Source organism: Rhinatrema bivittatum, chromosome 5, assembly GCF_901001135.1.
Source record: "Rhinatrema bivittatum chromosome 5, aRhiBiv1.1, whole genome shotgun sequence".
Taxonomy (NCBI): Eukaryota; Metazoa; Chordata; class Amphibia; order Gymnophiona; family Rhinatrematidae; genus Rhinatrema; species Rhinatrema bivittatum.
Genome location: NC_042619.1, coordinates 377,480,457 through 377,503,445, shown reverse-complemented (window position 1 = coordinate 377,503,445; position 22,989 = coordinate 377,480,457). Strand labels below are relative to the sequence as shown.

General features: G+C 44.8%; 1 protein-coding gene across 3 annotated transcripts in view; it reads left to right on the top strand.

Moving 5' to 3' along the window:
* Positions 1–22,171, top strand: part of MFSD9 (major facilitator superfamily domain containing 9) — a 65,598-nt gene extending 43,427 nt beyond the window's left edge. For all 3 annotated transcript variants that reach the window (XM_029604836.1, XM_029604837.1, XM_029604835.1), the window contains one exon: positions 20,375–22,171. In XM_029604836.1, the coding sequence (XP_029460696.1) occupies positions 20,375–21,180 (806 nt within the window). In that variant the 3' untranslated portion in view covers positions 21,181–22,171. The remainder of the gene's footprint in view (positions 1–20,374) is intronic.
* The last annotated feature ends 818 nt before the right edge of the window (positions 22,172–22,989 follow it).

Here is a 22,989-nt window from a genome sequence, read left to right as displayed (position 1 = left end):
TGTGTGTCTGTGGTAGAATGGGTGCATAAATGCGGGAGTGGCAGCTTTGTGTGTCTGTGGTAGAATGGGTGCATAAATGCGGGAGTGGCAGCTTTGTGTGTCTGTGGTAGAATGGGTGCATAAATGCGGGAGTGGCAGCTTTGTGTGTCTGGTAGAATGGGTGCATAAATGCGGGAGTGGCAGCTTTGTGTGTCTGTGGTAGAATGGGTGCATAAATGCGGGAGTGGCAGCTTTGTGTGTCTGTGGTAGAATGGGTGCATAGATGCGGGAGTGGCAGCTTTGTGTGTCTGTGGTAGAATGGGTGCATAGATGCGGGAGTGGCAGCTTTGTGTGTCTGTGGTAGAATGGGTGCATAGATGCGGGAGTGGCAGCTTTGTGTGTGCCTGTGGTAGAATGGGTGCATAGATGCGGGAGTGGCAGCTTTGTGTGTGCCTGTGGTAGAATGGGTGCATAGATGCGGGAGTGGCAGCTTTGTGTGTGCCTGTGGTAGAATAGGTGCGGGAGTGACAGCTTTGTGTGCCTGTGGTAGAATGGGTGCCTTGGTGCATGATTGGCAGCTTTGTGTGTGTGTGGTAGAATGGGTGCGTAGGTGCGGGAGTGGCAGCTTTGTGTGTGTGTAGTAGAATGGGTGCCTTGGTGCATGATTGGCAGCTTTGTGTGTGTGTGGTAGAATGGGTGCGTAGGTGCGGGAGTGGCAGCTTTGTGTGTGTGTAGTAGAATGGGTGCCTTGGGTGCGTGAGTGGCAGCTTTGTGGGTTGTGTTAGAATGGGAGCAAGAGCATTGGGGCTGAAGAGCAGACTGAGTGTGTGATTCAGTGTGTGATTGAGAGAGAGACTGGTCAGAGGTGATGTGTTTCTGTGAGCGAGAGACAGACTGGTCAGGGAGGTGACTTGTGTGTGTTTGAGGAAGAGGACTGTGAGGACATAGCTTCAGCAGCCACTTGCTGCTTCTGGTGAGTGCTATTGATCTGCAAGGGAAAGGAGTAGGAGAGTTGCTGGAGAGGATAAGTAAAAGTGGCTTTTTAAGTTTATTTTTCTTGATTGCCATTTTAATTACTGGGTATTATGTGATGTGTCTGCTGTTTTGAAATATTTTATTGATATTTGGACAATTTTAAATACTTTTTATGAGTTTTTAATTGTTGGATGTTCTGTTCATCAGCTGTTTTGTAACATTTATTAGTATAGCTTTAGTTATTTGTGTGGGGATTTATAGCAGCTTGGCTTGTTCTGTTTTCCTAATAGGAGGTGTATTAGTGTTTAGGGCCTGGTTTAATAGTTGTATTTCTTAGACAGGATTGTTACTGTTTGAGTGTGTTCCATTATACAGGTGTAACTTTGTGCGGGTTAGTTTGTGTGCATTATTATGTTAGGTGCTATATTTCTCTTTCCATTTCTCTAGGTTTGCACTGCATGCAGAGTGGCTTTTTTGGTTTTCCATCCCAGTTTCTGTCTCCATATTTATAATTTATGGTCTTTTTGTACTTGGTGAAGGTCAGTTCTGGGTGTGTGACCGAGGTGAGGTATTTCACTAGCATGTAGGCATTTGTATCAATCTTATTTGTTGTGTTTTCTCAATAGGACATGCATTAGTGGTAAATTACTGTCTTTTAATAAGGAGGGGTATTGTGCCTGCCAGTAAATGGAGTTTGTTTTGTTTTTACTGAGATGTCATCAGCAACAGAATATCATTTTTTTTTTTTTTTTTTTTGTATGGTGAGTTGTATGGGTAATGCCCTAGTTCTGCTCTGCACCCACTGTTGGGAGTCAAGGGGGTTACTTAGGATGCAGAGTGTATATTTACGTTTAGCCCTGTGATGGTCACATGTTCAGTGTGTCACGCATGTGAGAACCATCTGTCAGGTGTGTCCCGGCCGAAAAAAGGTTGAGAACCACTGTACTAGAGAAATCAGACAGTGTAGATTGCGGAGAACAGATTTATTTTCCTTAGTGACCACCATATAATTCCTAAAACTGCAAAGTGAAATTTACAGTGTACTATGTGGCAAATATGAGGTATAATCATCAGTAAGCCATGCAAGTATTGTTTTGAAAATAGAGGTCTGTACTCAGACAGTCTGTATAGCAAACCTAGCCAGATAAACTTATCTAGCTATCTTTGGATTATATTCCATGGTGCAGTCACACTATTGAATATAGCTGGCTATCTAAGGCCTAGATTTATCAAAATGCTACCATTGTAAACCGGTACGATAAGACCTTCGTCTTGAGTATCAGTATAGTAAAATAATTTAAATAAATAAATATAGCAGAAATAGCGTCCGCAAAAAAAAAAAAAAAAAAAAGAGGGGGGGGTGCCATGGTTAGGCACATTTGATTAATCCACCGCAGGTGTGTTACTGACCAAAAAGGTTTTTTCCCGTTGATAGCAGGGCTGAATTAGTCATGCTGTCATGGGAACTGTCCATCAGGGCCCGGGAGGCGGAGCTTCCAAAGTAGAGTTCAGAGCTTTGCTCTGTGTGGCTGCACGTGCCTTCCAGCACAGAAAAACAGAATCTCCTCAGTCTGTTTTTTCCATACATGGAGCTTCTTCTCCTCAGTATTTTGTCGAGAAAATGTCCAGAAGATCAGACCCGAGACAGTCTGGATTCAAACCCTGCAAGTATGGGAAGATCATGTCCATCGTTGTTACCAAATCTTGGGGCCGGACCATGACCAGAGCACTGTGGCCGCATGTCTCCTGGAGCCCAGCGGCAGCGGGCTCAGAAGATCCACAATCTTAAAATAGCCTCCGGAGGCTCTTATGCCCCACTGTCAGAGGCCCATTCATCTCCAGGGCCGTCTAAGGAGCATGCCCCAAAGGTAAAGAGAGCTGCGTCAGTCGAGCCACAGGACTGGAGGACAAAAGAGGCTCAAGGCGGCCCAGAGTCTGCGACAGCCCCAGGGCCTAAGGCTTGACTGGATGACTTAGAATCCGTGCATTGATCGCCCCCAGGCTCCTCGATTCACATCTATTGGCATCAACCTGCGACTGCGTCGAAGCATCGACCACTTCCATCACCAGCACTGATGTCAACGCAAGCAAAACCAAGATCGACACACCAATAATCGAAACCGAAGCACCAAAAAGCGACACAAGATGCGCAGAGGACTAAGGCGAAGCCGATGCATGCAGCGCTGACATTGCATGCATCCACGCACGAACGAAACAGACTAGGGACCTACTGGCGCATCCCCACAGGATTTGTTCCAGTTGACGCAGACGTCAAGCAAGTCAAAGCACCCGAGGCACAAGCACTCGTCTACTACCAAAGGAAAGACAAACCAGGTAATTCGACACTCGACGATGGCTACCAGCCAGGAATTTACAGGGCTCTCGAGACTGGCTAATCATGCCTGTATCTAGCCCATATCTGTCGGGTCATTCAACTTCACCAGTGGGTAGGGAGACGCCAGGATCCTCCCCTACAGTCGGAGGAGGAATATGTTCAAATAACCTCACAATCCTCTTCCTCATCGCCCCTATAGGTTTTTTTCTGATCTCTCTTCCAAGCTCTAGACACAGAGATTTGGATGACTGTCTACAGGAGCCATTAACAAAAAAGAAAAAGGTAACAGGGGACTTTCACCCACAAAAGAGACAGTCTGGGGCCCCAGACTCGGATATTTTGCTGGTGGCGCTGCCATCATCAGGTTCTAAACGACCTCCCAAACCGCATATGCCGCCTCAAACTCAACAGGCATTTTCCCAATTATCTTCGGCCCTCTCAGGTTTCTTTGAGATGCTACAGTCTACCTTTCCTCTGCCTCCCTCACCGACAGGTAGTGCATCAGAATTACCGCAGTCAAAGGGACATTCGTCCCCAGAACGCCCAGTACCACTATCACTGAGGGACCCTTCGCCTCAACCACTGGAGCAACATCCTCCTGTGCGAGATTCTCCAGTGTTCGTAGATCCTGACTCACCTCGGACATCTCCAGGCACATCTACAGGATACCCATCGGACCTTCCTGAAGATCCGCCCGAGCCCTATTCTCTGCTGGAGGATTTATCTTGTCCTAAGTTCTTGGAAAAGATGGGATCTATCCTGCACCTGGAAAAACGAAAGATTCCGGATCCAAGGGCAGAGACATTGGGCTTACTGAAAATACTTATTTATTTATTTATTTATTGTTTTTTGTTATACCGAGTTTCATGATAGGTATCACATCAACCCGGTTTACTTGATTTGCCAGCTGAACCCACTTCTTTGCCTTCACATAGAGTGCTGGATTAGGTGCTGGAAAAGTCATGGGAGACACCGTTCACTATTCCTCCAGAAAGACTGATTTAAAATTCAGAATGAAGCAGTCATATTTCTACTTCCTTCCACAACTTCCACATTCATCGCTTGTGGTGGAGTCGGCCATGCAACGAGCAAAGAAATCCAGGTTGCATGCATCAACATCCCCAGGTAAGGAACACCATTACCTGGATAATTTCTCAAAAAAGACGTTCCAAGCTTCTATGCTCTCAGCAGCATCAATTTTATATTGTTCAGTATTTATATGAATGCTTACAAGGCGTGAAAGGTGTACTTCCGGTGGCTGACCAGTCTACAGCGACCATTATCCAACCGGTCCAGGATATGGAAGAGGGCATCAGACACCTCCTTTGCATGGTGTATGAAGCATTCAAGTTCTCGTCACGGACTTCAGCAGCAGCCATAGCTAGAAGAATGTCTTGGCTCCGTGCGAGCGCAATACGCGAAGATGTGCACGACAAGTTAGCAAACTTGCCATGCAAGGGAGATAAGTTATTTGGAGATCGATTCCAGGAGACTGTGTCCAATTTGAAAGAGCAGTCTGTAGCAGTACAGTCGTTGATTCATCCATCTATACGTTCTCCACAAAGGCGTTACTTCCCTCCGCACTGTAGGCAGCAGTACCAACATAGGCCGTTCTGTCAGTATTCAACGTATCAGCCTCCCCTGTACAATCCACTGCAGTGAACTCAACAACAGCTGCTGCAACATAGGAGAAGATGGCCTAGGACTCTACGTACCCAGAGTCAACAACCTCCATCTTCGGCCAAGACACCCCAATCTTTTTAATTGTGTGACCGCCAGCACTGCAACCAACTCTGCCGGGCAGAATAACATCCCACTTCTTAGAGTGGGGAGCCATCACATCAGATCGTTGGGTTCTGGAAATTGCCCAAGAAGGATACCAACTCCAATTTTCAACCAGACCTTGTCTTCCTCATCTACCGACCAGGATTGCAAAAGGCCATCAACACCAGCTAGCGGAAGAAATAACATCCCTGCAACAACAATGGGTGATTCAATTTGTTCCACATCATGCATTGAACAAAGGGTCCTACTCACCATATTTCCTCATTCCCAAGAAGTCAGGGGGCCACCGACCAATTCTGGATCTCCGCGAGTTGAACAAACAACTAATCAAAGAGAAATTCAAGATGGTATCATTAAAAACCATCCTCCCACTTCTTCAACCCAACGATTGGATGTGTTCTATAGATCTGAAGGATGCATATATCCATATACCTATCCACCATACTTCATGGCATTACCTGTCCTTCCAATTCCAGGGCAAGCACTATCAATACAAGGTCCTTCCATTTGGTCTATCAGCAGCCCCCAGAGTCTTTACGAAGTGCATGGCAGTGGTGGTGGCACACCTATGACAACGAGGTATACAAATATTTCCCTATCTCGACAATTGGCTGCGCATAGCTTCGGATCCTGAAACGCTCAACAACCAGCTTCACCAAACGATCCACTGCTTGGACCGCTTGAGACTTGTAATCAATTATCAGAAATCCACTCTGAACCCAACTCAAATTCTCCAATTCATAGGCGCTCATTTGGACACCACAAAGACCAGAGCATTCCTGCCACTGGAAAGGAAACTAGAGATGCAGCACCTCTTGCGGTCTCTCAGACTTATGCAACGCCCCTCAGCACATTAGATACAGTCCTGGAGCACATGGCTGTGGCCCTTTATACAGTACCCAACGCCAGGTTACACATGCGTCATCTGCAGTGGAGATTGAAAAGACAGTGGAAATAGCACTCACAACCTTTAACGAAGAGTCATTCTAACTCCAGACATGCGAAAAAATATAGATTGGTAGCTCAAGGGTACCTTATTCAGTACTCTCCCGCACAACACAGTACTTACCACTGATTCCTCTCGGGCTGGGGAGCACCTACAGACACAAGGTCAATGGTCCTCCCAAGAGTGGAATTTACAGATCAATCTGCTAGAACTCAGAGCAGTACGAAATGCGTTAAACTTTCCTTCCTCAACTTCAAGGTTGTCGAGCCATGGTATATACAGACAATCAGGTAGCAATGTTCTACATAAACAAGCAAGGAGGGTCAGGATCATGGTCCCTAACCAAGGAAACACTGCAGATTTTGGATCATGCGAATCGTCACTCCATACACCTTCAGGCGACCTATCTCCCAGGGGCCACCAATACTCGTGCGGATAGGTTAAGCCACATATTCTACTGTCACGGTCACTGAACCAACAGGTGACGCTAGAGATATTCGCCAAGTGGGGAGTGCCAACGATAGATCTCTTTGCCACAGAAGACAACGCAAAGATCCCTTGTTTCTGCTCGGTGTAGACCAGCCATTGACGGACTGCACAGGGTGCCTTCCTAATTCCTTGGACGGAATCCCTTATGTATGCCTTCCCTCCAATACCTCTCATCACGAAGACTATACAGAAGTGCATATGAGACGTAGCTCAACTGATACTAATAGCACCGGCTTGGCCCAGACAGCCGTGGTACACCTACCTTCTACATCTGTCCATCGAAGACCCAATCTCATTGCCGAATTGAGCAGATCTCTTGTCTCGGGAAGAAGGAACTCTTCTTCACCCAATGCACTCCCCCCCCCCCCCCCCCCCCCCCACTTAACAGCATGGAGATTGAGCGGATCCTCCTAACGGAACAAGGCATCTCAGTATCAGCACAAGAAATAATTGTAGAATCCAGGAAACCATGTACAAGGAGGAATTACGGGTTTAAATGGCAACGATATTCTACCTGGTGCACATCCAAAGGCCTACACCCCTTGGATTGCTCGCCGGAATCCTTACTAGATTACCTGCACACGTTATATACAGCAGGCCTCACGACGTCTTCAATCAGAGTCCACCTCGGCATCATAGCGGCGTATCATAGACCACATAGTGGCCAACCCATATCAGTCCATCCAATGGTATCTCGTTTTCTCAAAGGCTTCTCCCACCTGAGACCACCGATCTCCAAGCCTCCGGTGCCATGGAATCTCAACCTAGTTTTGGAGCAACTAATGCTATCTCCATTCGAACTTATAGACTCTGCCCAAATCAAGTACCTTACATGGAAAGTAGTCTTCCTAATCACAGTAATGTCAGCACGCAGAGTCAGTGAACTCCAGACTTTAGTACATTATAGTCCTTACAATTTTATCATCACAAAGCTGTACTTCGGACCCATCTATCTTTCCTCCCGAAGGTAGTGTCACAGTTCCACTTAAATCAATCCACAGAACTGCCAACATTTTTTCCCACACCTCATCAGAATGACAGGGAAAAATTGTTACACACATTGGACTGTAAAAGAGCATTAGCCTACCTCAAGAGAAGGACACAGTCGGAGTCACAAAAGTCGCAGTTATTCGTATCATTCAACCTGAACACACCGAGCCTTCCTGTAGCTAAGCGAACCATCTCTAGCTGGATTGCACAATGTATTCAATTCTGTTACCAGAAACAGGTTAACTCTGTCTTCTCATCTAAACGCACATCAAGTGAGAACAGTTGCAGCCTCAATGGCACATGTACGACACGTGCAGCCCATAGACACATGCAAGGCGGCAACATGGTTGTCCCTATACACGTTTACGTCCCACTACTGCTTAGATGAGCAGACATCTGATAATGCCAAACTGGGACGAGCCATTCTACAATCTGTATCAACATAATTACATACTCGACTATCCACCAAGACTTGATCACGCAAAAAAGGAAAAAAAAAAAGGACTCAAACAGTACAGCATGATCGGGAACTTAGGACTCCCATGACAGCATGGCTAATTCAGCCCTGCTATCAATGGGGGAAAAGCAAGTTTGCTTACTGTAGTTTCCATAGATAGCAGGATGAATTAGCCATGCTGACCCACCACCTCCCTGGATAGTCAAAATACCAAACTTTTGTTCATACACTGCTTAATTACAGACTGAATCTGTTTTCTGCGCAGGAAGGCACGCGCAGCCGCACAGAGCAAAGCTCTGAACTCTACTTTGGAAGCTCCGCCTCCCGTGCCCTGATGGACAAGTTCCCATGACAGCATGGCTAATTCATCCTGCTATCTACGGAAACACCGTTTACGGTAAGCAAACTTGCTTTTGTCGCACATGCTGTTGAGAGAGAGACTCTGCAGAGACCAATATGTAACTTTACCATTTATTCTACTGTAAGAGAGGGCACTTGTAACTCGGGGTAGAGTAGGTTTGGGGAGGCAGTTTTAAATATACAGAGATATGAACAGCTAAGCTGACATCCCTGAAGATTTTCTGTCATTTGGAATGATAAAGGTAAAATAGTAGTTGATTTTTGCAATGTACGCTCTAGTACAACTTTGCTGTTCGTATCTCTGTATATGTAAAAATGCCCCCCCCCCCCCCTTACAGAGGTATAAATAGTAAAGTAACATATTGGTCTCTCTCCCTCTTCCCCCCCCCCCCCCCGAACTACATGCGTGATAAAACCCTTTTCGGTCAATAACGCACAGAAAAAAGGTGTAGTTATTTCTGGCGTTAAAACCCATGTTGCTGTGTATTACTCTGTTACATTTGACGTTACCATTTACTCCCCCCAAACTCCTCCCATTTGCATAACTAATATGACATTTGCATATTAGCGCACATTGCACTATTTAATGCACGTGTTAAGGCCTTAATGCAAAATGATAAATGACCCTCTTAACTGGTTAGCAGGCTAACTGCAGGACAGCTCTTTGACTCGACCAGACTTAGCCGGCTGTCTCTGAAAATCGGCGTTAAACTGTTACTTAGCCAGCTAACTCCTCCCGATTACGCCCCCGCACCACCCCTTACTTATCCGTCTAAACTCTAGCTGCCTAACTTATCAGCCAGCTAGAATCTCTGTGGATAAATATAGCCAGGGAAAGCCATTTAGGAGTCGATTTAAAAAAAAAAAAAAAAAAAGTTTGTGTGCCAATCTATAACATGCGCGCGCATATTATAAAATCCGATGGCTGTGTACATGTGCAGGTGACTCACAATTCTTGCAGGCGGGGTGGGGGGAATCTATAACCTATGCGTGGTGACACAATCGGGCCTTTCCCAGTCTGCTCCAATTAAGGAGCAGACTGGGAGGGAATTTTCCTATCCCTAATTTTTTTTTTTAATTTTTTTACTTGCTGCTCCTCTGCAGCAGAAGTAATCTGCGCCGGCCGGCTGCTGGCACGCACATTCCCGGGATCGCGGCTAATGGTGCTGTCCCAGCCCTCCCCGCCCATACTGGGCTGCCCCTTTTCCCTTCAGTCGCCACTTCTGCGCGTCCCGGGGCTTACGCACGCAACCCTTTGAAAATGTACTTGTTAGTCTGAAAACCGTTACGTTATCCATCTAAATGACTTTTGAATATGAACCTCAAACACTTCATAGCCACAAAAGTCTCTGATTTAAAAAAAAAAAAAAAATAAATGGTATGCAACACTTGGTAATGTTCAAAGTCCTCCAGAATTTGCATTGGGGTGACAGGACATGGTGACTCGAGCTCAACATTTTATTTCTGCAGAGGAAGAAGATAGGAGAAGCCACTTTTAAGATCAAAGAATAAAAATACAGTCTTCCAAATACCATGAGGGCTTAAAATACCTTTGAAACCTAAATACACCTTCTTCTGAAATTCTATTCAAATATTTGTATTGTCCATGCATTAAAAATTATCAAGGAGATGAGTAGCCTCTGACCCTGTTCTTTCTCCATTTGTACGAGAGGAATTTCTTAGAGAGGGCATATTAAAATGTCATTGCCGGGGAAAACTGGCCAATCAAAATGAAATATGTAAAAAAAAAAAAAAAATTCTGGAAAAAAAAAAGCCTCATAATGGATACTTAAGTTTTTTCATGCAACTCATTTGAAGATTTACTATTCAACCTATAGATCGATTGATGTTGAGGTTTAAGAACAGTTGTAATAGCTCTACCTCTAGAAGATGGCATGACTTGGTCTATGACCATTCATTTGTGATTTGCCAAAACACAGTGCCAATATTTTTTTTTGTGAAGAAAAAACTCTTCTATTAAACCTTGCGCAGAGTGGCCCTATATAAATTCATGGGCAAGTACATTGGATGATAAGACTGGAAGAAGTGCAACTGGTATGATGTGTATTAATGACTAAACCAATATTGGGATGTAACCACCGCTGTCCTGTCAATGCAGTATTTCACAAATCACGTTTATTACATGAAAAACGCCTAGGCGGTAACTCACCCGTACTTGGAACGGGAAGCACTGCACTTACATGTTCCTTTATGTTGGTGCCCCTTAAGGAATAAAAATGTTGAGCAGCAAAAACTGAATGCATAGATAAAATGTGCTAATGTTTCTTAATCACTGCTTCCACCTTGTGGACCAAGCTGGTGAATTTCAAAACGCAAGTGAGATCATCTGAATGCGGTGCTGACTTATACTGCAGAAGCTGATCTCTGTCTTTAAACTTAGCTCTCTTGTATGTCTTTTTAATCGCGTATCTTGGATAACCATGTAATAAAAACCTGTTGGCTAAATCTCTTGATTGTTGACATTTTTCCATGGCTGAGCACAAGCATCTAATATGAAAACATTGACCTACCGGTAAGCCACATTTTAAAGGGACAGGGATGGTGACTCTGGAAGCATAATAATAGATTATTCGATTCTGTGCATTTACGAAATGAAATAGTGAAAATAGAGGTGCATGTCGACTTAATCTGAATGTCCAAAAATGACTTTTTTTTAATAGTATTGCAAAGTAAAATGTAATTGTTTTGCATATTAAGCCATTGATGAAAAGAAAGTAATTGCTGTTCTGTGCCAGTCCGCACAAAAAAAAAATATCATTGATGTATCGACTCCAGAGTTTGATTTGGGGGAAAAAAAGGAGATGGATAAATAAACTCTTCTTCAAATACATGAACATAGAGGTTATGGTACAATGGGAGACCCCATTGCCACACGGATTTTCAGGTAAAAATGCTTTCCAAATGTAAAATAGTTTTCACATAGTAGCAGTTTCAGCTAAATCACAGATAAGATGACTGAATGCTCTGTGGTTTAAGTCTCTGCTTCCAAACAGATTTAAAGGTTCACTTTAAAAGCCCTAGGCGCGCCAAAGCTGGGAGATCTGTGCGTGTTTCAGGCCAGTGCATGCCACGCAGATTTTAAAAAGTGAGCGAGTATGCGTGTATCTCCCAGTATACACACACATCCCAAGGTTCTAAAAGGGGTCTAGGCGGAGCATGGGCAGCACATGGGCATTCCGGGAAGTTAGCTTGAAAATTGCGTGTTTGCCGGGATCCCCTTCTGCGTAACTTTACTTCTGCTATGGATGGCGTGTAAGTATTAAAATAAAAAAAACTTGGGGAGTTAGTGGGGTTTTAAGGGTCGAGGTTAAAAGGGAAGCTAAATAACGGGGAGGGGGGGGGGTTAGGAAATGTTAACTGGGCAAACTGGGAGCGAAGTGGGGAAAAAGCAATTGCGTAAACCCGTGTTGTTTTTAAAATCCCCACACACGCACACACTTACGTGCTAGAGCCGGCATTTGCGCGCACATCCATATAAAACTGTGCGTACAGCCAATTTTATATCACATGCACATGTTATAAATTGGATGTTTCTCTGGGTGTGAGCCGGCATAATCGCATACAGGTTACACCCTTGCGGCTGTTTGAAAGTTACCATCTTAATTGCATGGCTGAAAATTGTGGCGCACAGAGCGATTCAACATCCAACAACTCAAGAAAAGAGTCAGCAAGAATGCTCGATAACCTGATGTAATCATGTTAGCATGTGTACTGAATCCCGGATAAATGAAGCATCAAACATACATTAGGCTGTAGAAAAAGGTCTATGACAGCTAGCGGTTCTAATATAGATCTTTTCCTTGACACTTGAACATAAGGGGGATTTGTGAGGGTCATGTGTATTAGATGCTTGCGCTCAACCATTGAAGAATTTCAACATTGAGTGACTTTTAGTCAACAGGTTTTCATTACATGGTTATCTAATAGGCATACAAGAGAGTTAAGTATGCCAATAGAGATCAGCTTCTACAGATGATCTCACTTGAATTTTGAAATTCACCAACTTGCCCACAAGGTGGCAGCAACGGCTTAAAAATATTGGCACATTTTATCTATGTACTCAGGCTTTGCTACACCACCATGTTTTTCGTATATGAGGGGGCAGCAACTTAAAAACATGTTCTACATGAAGTTCTTCCCATTCCAAGTACAGGACCTGAACCGCCCAGATATTTTTCATGTAATAAATGTGATTTTTGCAATACTGTATTGACAGAGCAGCGACGTATACATCCTAATACTGATTTTGTCATTAACGGAAAACATCGTATGATTTGTACTTCTAGTGTTATTTACAACATCCAGTGTACTTGCCCAATAATTTACGTGGGGCGTAATCAGCACAAAATTAGAAAATGTTTAATAGAAAGTCGGCGCTCTCTCGCCACACAGAAAATGTAGGCACTGATTGTCGAGCATGGTTTGTTAGTGTCCAGTCCGATGAATACAGAACAAGTGGATTGTGCACCTCTACCAGCAGACGGAGACGAAGCAAACTGACATCATAGTATTTATACCCCTGCCGTGACATCAGCCTGCCAATATTCTCCGTCTCCAGCAGATAGTGGCTGTGCATCTCCTCACTGGGAATTGCTTCTTTTTAAGGAGAATTGAGGAAATTAATTTGCTCTGCTCTACTGCGGTGATACCAAATGGTCCCTCCCACAGTTGAGAATCCTGAGGTGATTTCCATGGTCCTTCAGATGAGTGCCTTGGTCCAGTAGCTGGTTTTTCAGCTGGCATGGGCTTAGCTGCTTAAGCAGCTGAAAGGGAGCGGGTGCAGGAAGCCGAGCACAGCGGCGATGACATACGCCCTCTCCCCCTGCAGCCGGAGACCGTCTCTACTCAGCCAGGTAAGGCTGAGCTCTGGTAAGTGTTTTTTTGTTTTTTTTGTTCAAGATTATACAGAGACTTAGATGGAGGTTTTTTGTTGTGTAGGGCTGCCTCCTTCCCCCAGTCTCTGTTTTTGGCGCGCCGTTCTGATGTTCGTCCTGTTCTGTGGGAGGTCGAAGGACGTGGGCAACCTGTCGGGTTGAGCATCCTCCTTAGGCTAGACCCCGCTCCGAGGCTTTTCATTGCACGCAATGTGGTAGGCCGCAACAGCATTTTGTGCGCTTTCTAAGGCTACCCTTTACAGGATTAGCGGTCCAGTGTTTGCATCTAGCTGTGCATCCAGATTGTGTGCCCAGTTTTTGAATGCATAATCGGGCCTTGTAGTCTGTATGTTCACGTTAAGTGCCGCATAGTGGCCGCACTCTTACTTTTGCACACAACTTGTACTGTGCACTTATGTTTTTTGGACACTTAGGGCTGGATTTTAAAAGGGTTACACATGTAACCTTTTTAAAACACCCCTGCGCGCGCCGAGCGCAAGCCCCGGGACACGTATAAGTCCTGGGGCTTGCAAAAAGGGGCGGTCGGGGGCATGGCCAGGGGGCGCAGTTTTGGATCGGGGGTGTGGGGGCGGTCTGGGGGCGTGTCCGAGTGCCCAGATAGCGGCCTGTGTCGGGGCACTCGGCCCAGAGGCAGTAGTAACTTTTCTGATAAAGGTAGGGGGGGGTCTAGATAGGGCCGGGAGGGGAAGGTGGGGGGGGGGGGTGGAGGGAACGAGCAGTGCATACAAGTTGCACAAATGTGCACCCCCTTGCGCGCCGACCCCGGATTTTATAAGATACGCGCGTATCTTATAAAATCCAGCGTACTTATGTTCGCGCGTGCGCTCTCTTTTAAAATGTACCCCTTAATTTTTGGTGCCTAGGTAGGCACCTAGGTGTGTGACGCCTAAGTGTTGGACGCATAATTTTGTGCGCCTAGGTTTAGCGTGCATAAAAAAAACAAAAAACTATCATCCGCATGCCTGCGACCACTGCTCAGCATACTGTCTGCCATAATAGTGCCTGTACCTTGGAAGGCTTAGCGTGCTCCTCCTTGTACTGCTTGTCATATTTGGGCATCTCAGCCAGGAGTGCCCACTAATTTGTGCCAGCAGTGTTTGGAGGCTCAGGGAGACTTGTCTTCCTCTGATTTCACTAAGCGTGGTTGGTTCTTCCCAACCGGATGTGAGTCTAGGTAGACGACTCAGGTGGAGTGCCTGCTTTTGGAACTCCCCTAATTAGTTTGTCAGCAGGGGGAAGGTAGCTCAGTGAGTACTCCTCAGGTACCCCCTGGTCTGGAACTTCTACTTTTTCATGGATAGAATTTTTTTTTCCAGGGGTTGCAAGCCTTTCTTCAGGCGCAGTCTGCAGCCCTGTCCTGTGCTCCCACAGCAGAGGCACAGGTAGGAACTTTGCTTGAACCTTCTGTTAAGTGCCGGTGTACTCCTAGAGCGGCAGCAGGACCTCCGGATCGAGTTCTGGATGGCATGGATGATGACGTCAATTCTGACTCTATTGAGGATGGTGAAATTTCCCATGGATTTGAACCATACAGGACCGTGCTACGGTTCTTTCATAGAAATATACTGCCAGCTCTGATTTCCCAGTCCTTGATAATGCCTGGAGTTCCTGGGGCAGATTCAGTGTGTGAGCCAAAGAGAAATCTGTGATGGAAGCCATTCAAGAATTGATTGCTCTTGAGTGGGGTGCCCCAGAAGCTAATTTCAAAGGGGGTTGGGTGTTAGAAGGCCTGTACCCTCTGGATCCAGTGGCAAGAGAGCACTTACATTTTCTGAAGGTAGATGCAGTTGTGTGTGTGCAGTCTCCAAGTGAACCACTATTCCTGTGGAAGGCAGAGCAGCCTTGAAGGATGCTCATGATAAAAAGATTGAGACTATCCTTCAGCAAGCATTTGAAGCAGTGGCAATGTCCTTGCAGATCACTTCTTTTTGTTCCTTGGTCGCTCGCTCTTGTTTGCTTCTCTCCCAAGAGGTCAATATCCCTGGGTTAAATTTCAGGGCGATTATAGAACCAGCTGCTATCTTGGCAGATGTGGGCTGTGATCTGGTCTGTAATTTAGCTAGTGGTGTGGCTTCAATAGTAGTAGCCAGGCATCAGATGTGGTTCATATATTTGCCTCACCAAGTTGCCTTTTAACTACTCGCTTTTGTTTGGAGCGAGTTGGAGAAACTTGCCAGTGAGTGGGGCGAATCTCCAGTTCCTTGTTTGCCAGAGGATAAGGAGCTGGCGCAGCGCTCCTTTAACATGAGAGGTTTTACTAGATGATCCAAGCGTTTTTGACCCTATAGAGGAGTGATCTTTGACGACTTGACCCTTCGGTAGATCTCAGTCCTTTCGTCCCTGACAACCCAGAAGAGGCACAGGCTTGGGTACTGCAACCTCCTGAGCCTTACATTGAAGGTTTGCCGACCCACCCCCCGGGAAGAGGAGATAGGGGGATGCCTCTCTCTTTTATCAGAGCTGGGTCAAAATCACATCAGATCAGTGGGTCCTGGAGGTGATATGAGAAGGATATGCGATGGAGTTCCGCATTGTTCTTAGGGATGTGTTTATGGAGTCTCCCTGCCACTCCCCGCAGAAGTCGCAGGCAGTGGAGGGTACATTGGTAAGGCTTCTCAGTCTGAGGACTGTGGTCCCAGTGCCCAAGTCTCAAGGAAATTCGGGGTGATATTCCATTTATTTCGTTGTGCCAAAGAAGGAGGGCTCTTTTCATCCCGTCCTGGACCTCAAAGATGTCAGCCTTTCTTTGCAAGTGAAGCATTTTGCATGGAAATTATGCACTCGGTGATAATGGTTGTACAGGTGTGGGAATTTCTGACCTCTCTCCCAACGCTTCCTGTGGTGGTTCGCAGTTCTGGGATGCCACTTTCAGTTTTGGGCACTGCTCTTTGGTCTAGCCACCGCTCCCTGAACTTTTTTCAAGATAATGATAGCTGTTGCAGCAGAGTTGAGAAGGGGTGGAACCCTAGTACATCCTTATTTATTTATTTAACATTTTTTATATACCGAAGTTCTAGTAACAATGTTGCTAATCCTTACTTGGACAACTGGCTGATTCACGCCAAGTCACTGGAAGAGAGCTGCCTGGTGACTCACAAGGTGACTTCCTTGTTGCGGGAACTCAGCGGAGTATTGAATCTGGCCAAAAGCAGGCTTCAGCCTGCTCAGTCGTCAGAATACCTCTGGGTTCAGTTCATGTCAAAGTTGGACAAGGTTTTCCTGCCAGAAGCTCAAATTCAGAAGTTGCTGGCGCAGCTCCCTCTGTTGATGCACACTCTGCGCCCGACCATGTGGTTTTATCTACAGGTACTTGGCTTAATGGTGGTGACCCTGGAAGTGGTGTCATGGGCAAGGGCGCATATGCCCCTCTGCTGTGCTGCCTGCTGTCTCAGTGGAACCCATAGTCTCAGGTCTATTCGATTCAACTTTGTTTGCTGATGGAGGTCTCCTCTTAAATGCAGTGGTGACTGCAGGTGGATCATCTAAGGAAAGGGAGTCTCCCTAGCCCCACTGGACTGGCTAGTACTGACGACAGACATGAGTGTCCTTGGTTGGGGAGCTCACTGTCAAGAACTGACAATGCAAGGACGCTGGAATACAGAATCTCTGGAACATCTCTCAGGCTGGAAGCCAGGTCGGTCCAACTGGAATGTTTACAGTTCGGCAACAGGCTACAAGGTCAATTGGTCCAAATTATGTCTGGCAACTCAATGATTGTGGCAGAAGTGGATATCCAGATGATCTTAGCCTCGCACATAGCAGGAAGAGACAATGTAAGGACTTCTCAGCAAAGAGAGTCTGGATCCAGGAGAGTGGGCATCGTCAGACCCAGCATTTTCAGCTAATTCTGGATTGCTGGGGTCTTCCATTACTAGACCTTCTGGTGACTTTGCGCAATGTGAAAGTTCCGCAATTCTTCAGCCACAGGAGAAATCCCAAATCATTGGGGATCAATGCCCTAGTGCAGGAGTGGCTGGAAGTCAAGTTCCTGTATGCCTTTCCTCCATAGCCCATGTTGGGAAGATTAATTCCAAGGATCGAGCACCACAGAGGGATGGTGCATTTGGTAACTCCAGACTGGCCCAGGAGACCATGGTATGCTGATCTGTGGAGTCTCATGGTGGACTCACCTCTTCGAGTTCCAGCACACAGGTCCGTGTTGCGGCAGGGACCTGTCTTTCACGAAGATCTAACTCTATTTTTGTCTTTCAGTATGGCCCTTGAAAGGGCCTCCATGCTGAAGTGGGGATACTCTGAGGCGGTGATTTCCATCTTACTGACAGCTAGAAAGTTCTCCACTTCCTTGGCTTATGTGAGGGTTTGGAGAGTGTTTGAGGCCTGGTGTGAGGATCAAGGTACTCTTCCTTCCTTGGTCAAGATTCCGTTCATTTGGAATTTTTGCAGGATGGCTTGAAGAAAGGCTTGGCTCTCATTTCCTTAAAGATGCAAGTAGTGGCTCTCATCTGTTTCAGGGGTCAGGTAAATGGTGGTTCCTTGTTGGCTTATCCTGATGTGGCCGTTTTCTGAAAGGAATGAACCATCTTTGTCCTCCCTTGCGGTTTCCGGTGCCCCTTTGGAGTCTTAATTGGTATTGTTTTTCTTGGCAGGCCCTACGTTTAGACCACTGCGTACCCTGTCCTTGAGGTTACTGATCTCAAAAATGGTGTTCCTTGTGGCGGTTTGCTCTGTGGCTAGGGTTTCTGAACTCCAAGCCTTGTTTTGCCATGAGCCATTCCTTCAGGTGACTCCAGGAGTGGTACAGCTGCGTACTGTTCCTTCCTTTTTACTGAAGGTGGTCACTGAGTTTCACTTGAATCAGTCCATCTCCCTGCTGCCTCTGGACAGAGAGAGAGATGCAGAGTATCGTCTATTGCGACCCTTGGATGTCAAAAGACATATTGTTAGGTATATGGAGGTTTCTAAGTCTTTTCAGAAGTCAGATCGCCTATTCTTCATGGAAGTATTAGGCAAGGAGAGCCAGCCTCACAAACTGAGATAGCTCGCTGGATTAAGGAGGTAATCACGGCTGCATTCGTGGATGCTGGGAAGCCGTTGCATTTTCAGATTAGAGCTCATGCCACTAGGGCTCGAGCAGTGTCATAGGCTGACGTTAGATTGTTGTGTGGCAGTATGAATCTATGTAAGAGAATGTGTGTGTCTAGGGGGGAATGGGAGCCTGCATGTGAGGGTGAGAGCCTGTGTGTGTGAGAAAGTGGCAGTCTACATATGAGAGTGAGAACGTGTGTGTGTGTATATATGTATGGGAGTGGGAGCCTGCATGTGAGAACCTGTGCGTCTGTGTGTGAGAGAGCCTGTGTGTGTCTGAGGGGGAATGGGAACCTATGTGTGACACAGCATGTGAGAGTGTGAGCCCGTGTGTGTGAATGAGAGCAAGTAAGAGTGAGAGCTTGTGTGTGTGGGAATGGGAGCTTGAGTGTGAGTGATATCCTGCTTGTGAGAAACATGCAAGAGTGAGATCCTGTGTGAGAGACAGTGTGTGAGCATGCATGTGAGAGTGTGTTTGTATGGAGTAAGAAAAGAAGACAGGAGGAGAGTGAAGAAACAGATAAGAGATCCTGAAAAAGGAATACAGACAAGGGGAAAAAAGACTGGGACCAACCAATTAGAAAAATAAGATCAAACAAAGGTAAAATAAAAATTCTCTTTTAGCAATTGGAATATGCCATCTTTAGGAATGTGCATTTCTTATATATTTGTATTTTGCGTTTTATTCAGTATTTCAGAGTTCACACAGTCTCTGGTTTCTCTGGCTTTCTATTTCAGTTTTGCCTGCCTGTTTCTGTTTCTAATTTGGTCCCTTATTTTGTATTAGGTAAGGGTCTGTCTGTGATGCGCATGTGTGACAGAGGTGCAGTATTTTGACTTGCATGTAGTTTCTCTGTAGGGATTTGTAGCAGTCTGGCTTGTTCTGTATGCCCAGTAGGTGGTGTATTAATGTTCTAGGGCCTCTGTGTGAGAGAGTATTGGCATGTATATGAGAGAGGGAGTGTGTGTGGTGGTATGTGTGTGAGTGAATGAGAGAGATCTCCTATCTCTCCCAATCCATGATAATATCAAGGTGAGTGGAAATCAAAAGGTCCCAGGTATGGAGAGCAGGAGATTTTTTTAAATCCTTATTAATTGTAATTATTGAATATAATTTGATGTTTCTATTGTTTTGGAACTTTTTTTTGGGGGGGGGAATATAAAGAACATTTTTTTAATTATTGGATGTTTTATTCATCATATGTTTTTTGAAATATTTTATTGTTGAAATTAGTTCAAATTTATACAAGTTTTTTTAAATTATTGGATGTTCGTCGGCTGTGTTGACACTTTTTTTTTTTTTTTATTAGCATGGTTTTAATATTATGAATGATAGTTTATATCTCTTGATTTGTGAGGAATAATACAGTTGGGCTTCTGGTTTCCAGTACAGTTTTTGTTGGCATGTTTCTATTTTGTATTTGAGAGTTTTTCTGTATTTTAAAGGTCCAGTTCTTATGTAACTTGAATTCTTGCTGTGAAAATTTATGATAACTTATCAGTGGCTTTTACAGCATTATGGTCCTCTCTTCCTCATTTCTATTTTAAACAGGTTTGCTCTTTATTAATTTCATTTGGATGCAGAAAATGGTTTTTTTGCATTCACATTTCATTGTAACTGCTCTTAGTAGATTATGCGATTTATTTTAAGGGATGGATTTAGCAACCTTAGATTGGGTTGCCGTGAGCATACAGTTGCTAGGCTTTTTGCATTAAAGTAGTGCTCACAGAGTAATGAGGGAGGGTGGACTGTGTTCTAGGACATCTGGCAGATGCAGCTTTTCTGGTACATCCCCAATTTCAGCAGTCACCCTACACTCCTGTACTTCAGTTGTGATGGCTAAGCTATAGAGCGAGCAGGGTGGTTCTTAATTATGTAAAAAAAACATAAATTCTGGCAGCTGTAAATGAAGGGTATCTCCCTTCTTCAACCCCATCATATCGCCCATTGTCATCATTTGCAGTGAGTGGGGTTGAAACAGGTTATGACTGGACACTCAGTTGTGGAAGCAAAGTGTGCCAGTCCATAAATAAATATATACACTACATTGCTTCTTTTTGCTCACTGTATTGTACTTTCCACATTACCGTGACAGGTCTTGTATGGATATTGCCGTGGACAGAAGATACTACAGTCAATAATGTATGTCACCTACATACCACAAACGTCCACACTAACAGGCTGGCGGAAACCAGCTCGGCAAAAGTTAAATGCAGTCCAGATGTTACCCAAACAGCTGATGGGATCCTAACATGCAATACTTCCCCGTCGCCTTGGATCCAAGTTGTGTCGATGTTGAAGAAAATAAAAAATGCAGCCTGCTCTGATCTGTGGGACATATTTTTGATACGCTTCCTAATGGCTCTTGCTATAATGCTATACTATAGCAATTTTGCCCTAGCAATTGATGAGAGATTTGGTGTTAAACCGAAGATCACTGGGTACATCATAGGTTGCAGTAACACTGTTGGAGTACTTGCTGGATTTCTACTAGAACCGTTAACGAGCTTCTATGAGCATAACATGCACACCATGCTGTTGCATTCAAGCATTCTGACCTTTCTCTTAATATTGCTCTATTCTTCAGCATCTACGGTGTGGATCATAGTTTTCTGCTCTACATTTTTGGCCTTTTCAACAACCATTGGGCGAACTTGCATCACGGACCTGGAACTGACTGTGGGTGGGAATCAAGCAAGCGCTACCCTCCTCGGAGCTGGTCAGTCTGTAACGTCAGTAGGACGGATACTTGCACCTCTGCTTTCAGGCGTTGTACAGGAGTTTAGTCCCTGTGGGCCCCCAAGCCTTGGTGCAGGGTTGGCTTTCATGGCTGTACTATTAATGGCTGTAAACAAGTCCCACTATAGCTGTACTGCAAACACTAAGTTGAAGAGAAAGTGATAAACAGTTTTATTAGTCAGCAGGATATAAGTGCAAATATTTGAAACATGACTGGTACAAGTCTGGCAGTCAAATTTACATATTGGTATCAGTGAATGTGTATGTATTCTCCGAGGCATTTCATTAATGTTTTCCTGTCTTCTTTTTTTATTTATTTATTTTTTTTAATGCCTCCCTCCATTTATCTGGCTGTCTGCTCTTCCATCTGACTGTTTTCTGGTACTTTATACAATACTTCACTATGTTAACAGTACCTTTATGTAAATAATCTGATCATAGTTTTCTGACTCCAGTAGACTTGCTTGTTACACGATATGAGCAAATATTAATGCAGTTTATAGTTTTAAGATGAAGCAAAATGTAAATATCTAAATTAAATTTTCTACAGTAGATATTAAAGTTCAAATGTATTCAAGGGAATAGCAGTTCATTAGGAACAAAGACATTCTTAAGATTCTGACTTGTAAGTCACTACTGCCATATGGTGTCTGCAGCGAATTAATGACTAAGAAACATCGAAGGAGAGACTTGGATTATCTACTGTTGGCACAGAGCTTGAATTTCTGAAGGGAAATTAGTAAGAAAAAATGCCTGTATGCACAGTGAGCTGCAACTGTAAAAAAAAAAAAAAAAAAAAAAAAGACAAAGCACCAGTCTTCTGCGAAAGACATGGATGATTTGAGCACTGTCCTTTGTGACAGCCGATGTTATAACAGTAACAAGATGGTCTCTGATTCCCAGTCTACGTGGTGACATATTTGAGTATAGCTGTCATTCTCTCTTCTGCAGTACAATTCATTTTAAACTGAGCACAGTTTTCAAAAAAATAAGATAGTCTATATAAACCATTAACTTGAGTTTTGAAGTGTCAACCACAATGCACAACTCAAAGGGTAGCTATAGTAGCAAAGTAAATATTTGCGGCCAAATATTAAATCCCCTGCACGTCTAAAAAAAAAAAAAAAAACACGGGGCTTACGCGCATGGCTGGGCCCATCCTCGCGCGAAATCCCCGTTACATACCGAAGGGCCTGACCCAGATAAAAGGGTAGCTGGGGGCCGTGGCTACAGGGGCCCAGTACAGTAGCCATTTGCCACTGTGCAGGGGAAGCGCGCACTGGCAACTTAAAAAAGAAAAAAAGTAAGATAAGTTAGATTTAGTGGGTAGGGAAGTTCCCGCCCAGTCTGCTCCTTAATTGGAGCAGACTGGGAGGTAACTAGGGAAGGCCGGGATGCGTCGCACGAAAATTGCATAAGTCCCCCCTCCCCCCTTGCGTGCGGTGCCTGGATTTTATAACATGTGCGCGCATGTTATAAAATTGGTGCGCTGTGAAGCGCATGCACTTGGACGCTTGCGCATAAGTTTAAAAATCTACCCCTTATTGTTCAGCTCCGTGAAAGTACCTGCCGAACAAGTCCCATGCACGTCCTTCTCAGTCTTGCCTTGAATGTGCCCTGTAGTGTAAGCAATGCTTCCTAATGTGTAAGGCAGAGCGTGGTGGAACCGTTCCAGTGAACGGTGATTTGAGTCTATAATAGAGCCCACTGTCTCTCTCTTTAAAGTTCTAAAATTTAATTTAAATATTTATAGTTTCTTCAGATTGCATGCCAGGTTGGGTGGATATTGTAATAAAAATGATTTCTCCCAATAGGTGACATCCACCACATTGTGGCTCTATATTTACAAATGTTAATAAAATGCCCTTTAGCTAAGTTGTTTAAAATTAGATACATAGGTTGATGTCCTGGCAGTGTGAGTGACACAGTGCTCAGCACCCAAACTGATTTGAACTAATGCACATAAAGGAT